The 10,633-nt window shown below is 40.8% G+C and overlaps 1 protein-coding gene across 1 annotated transcript in view; it reads right to left on the minus strand.

Annotated features, from left to right (window-relative positions):
• Nucleotides 1-10,633, minus strand: part of LOC123980846 — a 23,763-nt gene extending 13,130 nt beyond the window's left edge. Inside the window, exons 1-3 of the mRNA XM_046065393.1 lie at nucleotides 10,551-10,633; nucleotides 10,309-10,406; nucleotides 10,088-10,210 (exon numbers count right to left, since the gene is read on the minus strand). Coding sequence (XP_045921349.1) covers nucleotides 10,088-10,210; nucleotides 10,309-10,406; nucleotides 10,551-10,626 — 297 coding nt within the window. The 5' untranslated portion in view covers nucleotides 10,627-10,633. The remainder of the gene's footprint in view (nucleotides 1-10,087; nucleotides 10,211-10,308; nucleotides 10,407-10,550) is intronic.

Here is a 10,633-nt window from a genome sequence, read left to right on the forward strand (position 1 = left end):
ACTCCTAGCAGGTTGGACATATCAACTTCAAAACTGTCCCAGAAAACCCTTAACACATTGATGAAGCCATGTTGTAAAACTTGTGAGTTTGCAGTTAATGAAGTGGCGGTGGCGTGGCGGCAAAGTTCCATGTTTCGTTATGACACAGGAAGTTATTGTAACTTGACTGTACATGCTCAGACCTGTACCAAAATTTACACGTTTAATAAGAGTCCCGTCCGTTTAACGAAGCAGCCCCGGTGGCACGTTTCACCTACATGTATGAAATTTATGTGGCACCTGTATCATGTCCAGACGTACCAAAAAGCCTCTTGGAGCAATGCCCTAAACCCAACAGAAAGTCAGCCATTTTGAATTTTATGGTCACTTTTGGATGATTTACCCACTCCGTACTTTAACCAACTCCTCCTAGGGATTTAGTCCGACCGACTTCAGATTTGTGCTGTACGTTCTAAAGCCATATTAAGAGAGATCGACTTGGGCAAACTCTGTGGCATAGTTTTGTTAGACCTCCAGAAAGCATTTGACACCGTGGACCATCAGATTCTGCTAATAAAACTAAAAGCTCTAGGTTTTAACAGTATGGCATGTGAATGGATTCGATCATACTTGACTGTCTGAGGCTAGAGAAATAAAATGTGGTGTGCCGCAGGGCAGTGTCCTGGGTCCATTGCTCTTTCTTTTGTAAATAAATGACATGAAATCTGTTTGCAGTTGTAATCTTTTTCTCTACGTGGACGATTCAGCCAAGGTTTTCTCCCATAAGGATAAGTTATTGAGAACCATTTAAGTGATGAGTTAAAAAACATAAGCGAATGGCTGATGGAGAATAAATTGTCTTTGCGTTTCGGGAAAAATGAATCTATTTTATCTGGTTCAAACTAAGGTCGAGTAGGACACCAGAGCTCAGAATTTCTGTGGGTGGTACCCAGATTGAAGTTAAAACTTGTGTTAAATATTAGGCTGTGATTTAGATAGTTCTTTGAGTGGAGAAAGTATGGGTCAATGGGTTATCACAAAAGTTAACCAAAGAATAAAATTTTTACCACGTATGGCTCATTTTCTAAATAAAGAAACTTTAATGTTAACTCAGCCACACATCGATTATGCCTGTAATACATGGTACAGCAGCACCCACAAGAGGATAAAAGTTCAACTTCAAATGGCACAGAATAAATTCAGGTTGACTTTAAACCTCAATAATAGAATCAGAATCTAAAATGGCTGACAGTTGAAAACAGTGTGAGGCTGTTGAAACTGAGATCAACATGAAAGATTTTGAATAGAAATGAGCCAGGTTATTTTAAAGATTATTTTAAGCTTATTAGGAACTCTCACAGCTACTCAACTAAAGGCAGTGCCGCAGTCATAGTACCTTGTAGATTTAAGAGCTGTTCTGCGCAAAACACCTTTTTGTACACGGCAGCATTGGAATGGAACAAACTCCCAGTTGAGATTAAGTTAAGCCAGTCAGATCGCTGTTTTAATCGAGCATGGTTGTTTAACGCTAATTAGTTTGAGTTTTTATGTAGTCTTAAGGAATATTTATTATTGTAGTGGATATTTTTGAGTTTATTTTATTTTATTTGTATTGGGATGTGTTTGTTTTTTGTTGTTGTTTGTTTGTTTGTTTTGTTTTTTTGGTCGTATTTTGTAAAGGTTGATTGTACAGGGTTCCTTTACACATCCGTAGCTTGCCTTGCCATCTTTATCAGACTACAACGAGGACCACAATGGAAATAAGTTCGTAACTTTCTTGTGTTATCCTCGACAGTTCTGATAAATGTATAATATCACTGTGATAGCATCTTGTTATGCATTTATTTTTGTTACTGTCTACTAAATCAAATCAAATCATAAATCATTACGAGCAAAGTGAAAAAGTGACTGAGGGTGAGGGTGAGAGAGCAGGAGGAGAGTGGAGGTGAAGCGGTAATCATGGAGTAGTTTAACAGGGACCTGTCAGGAGGGATCATGGAGGTAGGGTCATAGGTGTCATTTACACTCGGGACTCTGGGGACATGTCCCCATCATTTTTTGAGATGGCAGATGTTGTCCGCATCATTTTTTAATATAAGAAAGGTTTGTTTGCACATTAAGAAAACCTGCAATGCATTGTAAATATTGAAGAAACATTTGCGTTGTCCAAAAAAAAGTGACTTAGGTTAAAAACTGATTACTGCATTATATTCTATTATATTTTTATGTTCTGAATTGTCATCTACCACCTGAATTTCATGTTTCAGGTAATTAAGTGTTTAATGCTCAAACTTTTTTGGGGGGGAGAAACCACCACAACTCCCAATCGTATATTTCATCAATTAATATCTTTATCTAAATAGTATTAAAATATATTCTAGTCTTGTTCTCATGACCCCAATCTTGTGCAATGTCACGTCTCATGGGCTAAGTGTTTTGTCACAGCCCTAATATGAGCCCTTACATGTCCCCACCACTTTTTAACACAAAGTGAGGCCCTTGGGTAGTGCCATGTCGTAGTGACAATGATGATGATTACTTCAATTAAGGTCATTGATAAAAATATAATCATAACTGTTATGTCAGAAAATTGTGTCCTCTTACATTTAATCTTTTATGTATGTTCTTTTAATATTATTATTATTATTACCATTATTATTACTATTATTGTTATGTCTTATAGATATGTATTGTGGTTTTATCCTTAACCTTTCCCTCTTCTATGAACCCGAGTACAGACTAGCTAGAGAGAGTAGACAATGGCAAGCGTCAGAATAAAGCGAGGACTGAGTCTGAATCCACTCCAAGATTTCCTTCACCAGTTATGAAATTGATGACTAAAAGTATTAAACATTAATGGAGACAATTTGATAAGTGGGTTGAAACAGGTTTCCTCCAAAATGGAAGCTTTTGTCTAAAACTATTGAAGCAGCTCAAGACGTGTTTGGAGAGAAATTAGAGCAGAAATGCAATAGAGCATGCAGCCTTGTAAAAAAAAAGATGGGTAGGCTATTTGAAAACGAGAATCGAGGCCAAGAAAACCTCAGAACTGAAAATTAGAATAGATTCATCAAGGATCTGATTAGCCTATTGATGACTCATGAAAGAAATCACAAGAACAAATCAACCGATTTTATCTTCCTTAACCGAGGTACACAAGTCACGGAATCCATTCCCGCTGATCCTGTCCTGTACTCCGCTCCTCCTCCTCCAGTATGCTCCAGTCTGTGATCAAGTCCAGTAAGGCCCCATCCACACTACTCAGTTTTAGTTTACGGAGAATTAAAACAAATAGGATCTCTGTCCACAGCAGCGTTTTAGCGGTGTATCAGAGTTGATCTCCGTCTACATTAAAACGACTGAAAACGCACATCTAATGGCCGTTCAGGTACACTGGGCATGTGCGTGCAAGTGTAAAAATGAAGCAGATGGTCCATTCCATAGTTACAGAAGATTTGGCGAAAGAATAAAGTAATGCAGACGAAGAATCAGACCAGATTTTTTTTTTTTGCATGGACCAAAAACCAGCTGGGACTGTAACTGAATGTAACATGGGACAGTGGCGGCTACAACAGGGAATCGTTGCAAAGAAAACGGCGACATGCACAGTAGCCTACAAGTGTAGGCAGATAGGGCTAAGTGTTATTTACATGTTACAGAATATTTTAATAAAAATACCAACTCAAGAACTCTGTAAGTAGCATCGTGTTTCTGCTTTGTTTGACTTATAAGACCCAATCAGAGAGCCAAGCGTGAGCGTCATCGTTTCTAAAGTCTTCCGTTTTTGCCCGTCTTCACTAAAACGATTTTCGAAACACAAAACGGAGTCGACATTTAGGACATTGTTGAAGCCTCTGCTCATGTGACCAGCTTAACCGAAACCTTTGACAGCTCCACAGACACAGGTGGAGCAGTTTGGATAAGGTTGTCAAAGAGTATGGCCCACAATGACAGTGATGAGAAAATCAGATCAAGCTGGACTTCAGCATTACAATAAGATAAAATGTTCCTTTATTAATCACCATCATTAACATCATACGTCACTCCAGCCAGACAAGAAGGAAAAAAGTCTGAAGTATGCTGAGTACAACAAAGGAAAATGCACAGTCCGGAATTACCACTGGACTAAGTCCTGCCTGCCTGATGCAGTTCAACAGCTGAACAGCAAGAACAGATCAGAGTCATCTAGGTCTCTCCTAGTCCACATGACCATTAACTTAGAACTACAGTGGTCTGAAACGAGACGCAATGAGACCCTAAAAGTTCTAAGAGTTTGATTAGTCCAGAAACCATGCGGCTGGTTGGTTTTCGTTCTGCAGTCCATTACAAGAAGCATGCTGAGATGACCAGTGTTTGCTAAAGCGGTTAGCTCACAATGGACACCCACAAGGCTAGTCTTTCTCAATTGCAATTCGATAGAACTGGGACATGTGATCACAGTGAGAGTACATCTCTCCCTCTCACTGCATATAAGCCTTTTCCATCTATTCCAAAACCTATCACCATAAAGAGGTGATAACGATTTTGTAGACAAAGGATCCTAGTTATTGACAAAGGTTAAAAGAGAGATGAATATCTCTCACATGAGTCATGGTGAAAACCAGTGCACTTGACCAAATTGAAGCTGACAAAACTGAGATAACAGAGCCTCACGGACTGAAAAGGCTCTCCACAGTCAGCCATACTCAGGGACTATCAAGACCTCTAGGAGACATTATGGATACCACACCATTAGTCAGTTATGAATATGTGATACATGATATTTGACAGCCAAGGTTCTCATCCAGGATTAGCACAAATACAAATATGTTTGATCTCCTGCTTGTTCATAACTTAACAATGTCTAAGTTCTGTATTTGGATGTTTATATATAGCCAGAGGGAGGATTGTTATGGCAGAAAATTGTGTCCTCTTACATTTAATCTTTTATGTATGTTTTTATCCTTAACCTTTCCTCTCCTATACTCCTTATGTTAGTCTGTCCACATTTACTAAGGTTTAGGTCAGAGCTGTGAGATTGTTTTGGTGTTTTTCCACTCTTGTTGTTCCTCTCCTCTCGAGAGAGGATCCCTGTTCCCCAAAACATAGAAACCTAGACTGTGTAAATGATGATGCATCCCTTTGCTCGGGGCCAGACACCTGAAGCTGCCCTAGACAGCAGGTCTCTGGACCAGCTGTATATGTGTTTTAGTACTTCTCAAAGAAAACAGTTGATTGTTACTCACCAGCAAGATACAATTTCCACAACAATAACACTATCATAACAAGAGACTGTCACCTACTGCTGGTATTCACTCACTGTCATACAGCGCTGTATAAACAATCTGACATTGTTTTTGTAGCTAGCATAGTTTCTTAATGCAGTCTTAACTTTGGCAAACTGTCCTAATGGCTGAGGTGAGGTTATTTGTGTTGGTAAACCATTTTAAAATGTTGATGACTCATTCTGCAACTGTATTAATGTAGCATCCAATGCAAAGATTGCTGCTGAAGGACAGTGTTTCTGGGACCGCGCCCTGTGAATAGTGTACAAAAATAAGTTTTCACTGATTTTGGTGAAACTGGATCATATTTGATGGAGAAAAATTAGAAACATGGAGAATTTTTGTTCTATTCTTCTCTCTGATGTCCCCTGGCTGCTCTGCCTCAAATCTGTGATTCACAGAGTGTCCTGATGGACAGATAGCTTTACTTATTGCTGAAGTTAGTTAACTGCTAACAAGCTGCAGTTTTTAGCTCAGTTAGCTGTGCAACCACTGGTCAGATGAGCTCACTCTGCCCTTACTGGGAGCTTGTGTTTACACCTTTACTCAAGCACTGGAGGTTTTCAGGTCAGGGTCGGGGGGCTAGCAGTGATTGTGAACCGGAACGGCACCGGGTGAGTGGGCAATTCACCCAGCCTCCCAGTGAACATGACCGAAAACAGCCTTAAAGATCAAGAGGGAATCCAGTACCGAGATGACTTACACAGAGCTTCTTGATGTATATAGTTAGTTTTACTTTTTGCTAAACCGCTAACTATAGCCTATCAGCCTGGATCTGTGGCTGGTTAGCTCGGTCGGTTACCCGTGCTGCTAGCGGTTATATTATCTTACTCAACCCCGGGGTGCCAAGAGCCAAACCCGGCAAGGAAACCACTTCAGTAACATTACTGTATTCCCAGTGGTCAAACTGGACTTTGACGGTCTGGGAGGTCCAAGTCCACAGGAAGCGTCTCAGAAGTGTTTCAGAAAATTGACTGGATTCTCTATGCTGTTCTGTGTCTGACTTCCTGTCTGGTTCGATCTGCTCTGTGCTTCTTGACGCAGCTAGTGACAAAAATAGGCCTGCTACCTATTCTCTGCGGAGCGGAGAGCCGCTTCTGGGACACTTCTGGGACGCGCTGCGGCCGCATCTGGTGGACTCACAAGCATTGACTATAATCGCCACGATTAGCTACGGCGCAGCCATAATGCGGAGTCAGTGGATTTTAGGCTTTAGTTTCACATTTGAAGGAGGGTTGTCTGTAGCATACTGTTTAAGGCAGGACACTTTTTTCATGTATCAATTTTGAGATGTTGGTTTTGCTTCCATGTCTTCTTTTACTGTAATGGAAAAAACTTCCAAACTTCACATTTAGATGTTGTTTGTCAACATACTACCCCCATCTGTTTGCATCTGTAGATTTCTTCTAAATGAACCAAAACAGGCTAATCTGCATATTTAAACAACATTTCAGGGAAAAGACTCAGCTAGAGTCACTAGCTGTAATCGTTTTGTGGCAATGTGCCTGCACCTGCAGTGCTGTCAAATGTATACAAATAATCAACGCCTACTTGGATATCAATGTGGCAGTTGTGATGACATTATTATTTTAGACAGTGCAGACGGTGCAGCTGCACTGGGGCCCGCGCTGTATTGATGGCCCTCCTGCCAAGTTACAGGCTGGTCTTTGTCAGTTACATGGTAAAAATGCATTGAGTCTCATCAATCAATAGTAAACACACATTTCACCTCAACTTGTATTTTCAATGGCGATCAAGGGCTATATATACACTTATATGTGCATTTCCCCCTTTGCTGTGGTGTCTGACACCACAGACTTTTGTCTGGAGGTGAGTGGTGATCATAGACTGTAGGTGATGACGAACAAAAGACTAACAAACTACAACACACTGATTTGACTTTACTACCTTTATTGTGAGCAACGCGTTTCACCTATTGCTTCTTCAGGCTCATTTCACTGTGTGAACACTGCCTGTGTTAATGAATGTAGAAAAAGGTATTCACCAATACACACGTTCTGGTATCTTTGAAGGTTCTCAGTCATCCAGGTCACAGTTATCCAACAAAGGTTGAGGTCAAGGGCAACTGGACTGGGTTTGTTAGTGAGTTGAATGATTCCTTTTTAACTTACCTATCATAAAAATATTATTTTGCAAGTGCATTATATCAGATTTTTTTTTGTCCACAGGGTTGGAAGCAATTTGGTAGATATTCTATTATAATACACAATGTTCTAGCTATTTTAGGATGCTGATGAAGACAGTGTGTCACAGGACCTTGCTGTACAAAGGAGGAAAATCTACATCATCAAGACTACTATGTCAGAGGGTCTTGAAGACATTGGTATCGTGGTAGAGGGCGTGAAAATTCTGACTGCACTGGGTAACTTTCAAAGGGCTCCAAGGTTGTTGGTTTGGCGTGAATCTTGCTTATCCCAAGAAACTCAGGTACACGCTTGAATTCTTCCAAAAACTCCTCCTCAAGCTGGACTGTTTGTTCCCAAAAGTGAACAGCCTCAAAAATAATCTACTAGCTTAAGAAACGGGACCCTCACAGAATGAAATAATAAGTCACTGTCCAAACCGGCACATGATGACCCACTCACTGTGGAGGAGCTACAAACTGTGACTGAAGGAGACATTCTCCGAGTAATATTTGATGACCGAGTTGAGGTGTTGCTTATTCCATCAGGAATCCCACCCACTGTGGAGGAGCTGCAAATTGTTGTGAAGGAAGCCTTTGGAATTTCTGATGTGTTCAGTTTTCAGTATTTTGACTTGAAATCTAAAGATTACTTTATTCTTCATAAAAGTGACCAAATTAAACATAAAGACACCATAAAGACTGTTCACATTGCTCTGACTTAACCTGCTTTCAGTTTGGGCAGTGGTTTTGAACAACAGTTAACTGACTGAAAAATGATTGAGTTTCAAATGGTTGTTTATCAAAATCCAACTAGCCATACTCATTTGATGGGTATGGCATTGTGTTTCTGACTTATACAGTATATATATTGGCACAGACAGCTGTTGGTATAGTTTGTGATTCCACTGTGTACACTAGGGATGCATGGTCATTGTGCAGTTTTGGTTAATTTGTACTGGGTTTTTTCATCATTTAAAGTGAACATGACATACCTGGTAGTCATATATAGCTAAATTTGTCAGGTAATAAATCATTGTGGACAATTTAAGACACTGATGTAGTACATATTAAACACCATTAAATGATTAAACCTTTATTAAGTGAATCAAAAATGCCAGTTTATTGTATCCCTATTAGACATATACATGGTTTCTGTCTTTCATTTCTTATAGCCTCTCTCTTAATTGGTCACATTTTTTACAGTGCACCGCCACACAAGCCAAGAAAAACACACCTGGGAGAGGAGCTGGGAGGAGCTGCTGCCTGTCTGTGTGTCTGATGTGCCAACGTGCATGACGCTGCAGCGCAGATATGGGGAGAGAGGGCATCGGAACTGACAAAGTCTCATCTCCCGACCTGATATTTAGATTTTTATTCAATAAATATATTTGTTGGACACGGAAGCTGTGCGCAAACAGGAATAGGCCAATGTATATTAATTTATAGTAGTATTTAAAAGAGCACCCCAGACAAAAGGGCACTTCCTCTAGAGGAAGAAAAAGGGCAGGTGCTGAATCCCTTTTTTATGTCTATGTGTGCACGTGCCTGGAGAGCTGGGACTAGTCCGCACAGAGTCTGCAAGACAGGGTGGGTGGGGGTGACGTTATCACACATTCGGCGCTACTATAAATGCCAATCAATGTCTTTGACGCGTCCCTCCCCAACTTTGTGTTTTTACAGAAACACACATATACCATGTACTATTTATAAAAAAAACACAAGGTTTAATGGAAACTTTCTGCTTAAAGTAATCCCTATGAGTAATCCCCGATTTTTCAAAATGTTCCTGTAATCTGATTACATAATTTTTTTTCTGTACTGTAACTGAATACCGTAAAGCTTGATTTATACTCCTGCGTAGCTACGCCGTAGGCTACGCACGTAGCCAGGCATTTATACTTGTGCTTCGTTGTGTCCGTCAATCTGCAATTACACCCCCAAACGCTAGTCGGCAGTAGCGCTACAGCGTCCACTGTCTTGACTTTTGCAGGCCAAGCAGGCTAACTTCCGGTTTAGCCCTCCGCTAACATGAATGGGGGTAAAATTGTAAATGTGCGGCTGGTGTAGCCTTTTCAAATGTTACCGACCGAATAGATCGCATTCTGATAATGAAACGAGTCATTTCGCTCGTGTTGTGACTGTCAAATATATTGATCCACCGTGTTACAGCCGCCGTTTTGGCAGTTACTTCAAAGCACGGACCATTTCCTGTCGGCTCTGAGGTATTGTGAGGCTACCCAGCAGACCAATCACAGAGCTTATAGTGTGTCGACTCGACGTGTAGTTACATTTTTGAGGAGGTGCATGTCAGGCTAGGTGACGGCGTAGGGTAGGGGGCTACACAGAGGCTACGCCGCCGATTTGACGCAGTAGTATAAATTGCACTTTAGGCTACTTTTTTTGTATCCTAATTAAGCGTACGTAACACTGTTACATTTAATCCATTACTCCCCAACCCTGTCCACCCACGGCACATAGTACTCAGCTGGTTTGGGGGAATACACGTTATATGGAAGCTTGGTGAGGGGTGTCTAACTAATTTTGGTCGGCCGCCTGGGCCAAAAATGGCCGATTTTTTGTCCTAGTCCAGCCCTGCTCTTACTGAAGGATCTGAATCTTCTCTTCCACTGGAGAGGTGTTTTTAAATAAAGTTCTGATATAAGAACAAGAGCACAGCACACTGACACAGACACCATACCTGCTGTTCCTGGTATCCACCCAGCCACACAGGTGTGTGTGTGTTTGCTAGCAGACGGATAAACTGTCTCTCCTCTGGTGTGTGAAGCGACGCCAGTTTACCAGCTGCCTGAAAGCACAATAACTAACACACACATACACACACACATTAAACCACACTGAAGCCATGTAATACTGAATCTTCTGTTTTATAAACTTAAATGTGTTGTATCTTCAGTTTACATCGGCATCGCTCCAGGAGCTCCACACAGGGTAGAAAGCGAAGCATCTCTGACCAAACAGGAGCCACCGAGGTGGGCATGAAAAGACCTGCTCCGTCCCTGCTGACACGTTATTTAATTATTAAGTTTGAAAAAGCAATTTGAATTACATATTTATTCAGTACAAACCCACTGTGGAAACGAGAAATGTCATTATTATTTTAATGTGACTGACAGGAATCTCCATCTTACTGTTTTTCTTACCTGAAGTTGACAGTGAAGCAGACGTCTCAGTCAGGAGGACAGTCAAGACGAGAGGAACTAACACACACACCATCATTTACCTG

This window comes from Micropterus dolomieu, linkage group LG12 (genome assembly GCF_021292245.1).
Source record: "Micropterus dolomieu isolate WLL.071019.BEF.003 ecotype Adirondacks linkage group LG12, ASM2129224v1, whole genome shotgun sequence".
NCBI lineage: Eukaryota > Metazoa > Chordata > Actinopteri > Centrarchiformes > Centrarchidae > Micropterus > Micropterus dolomieu.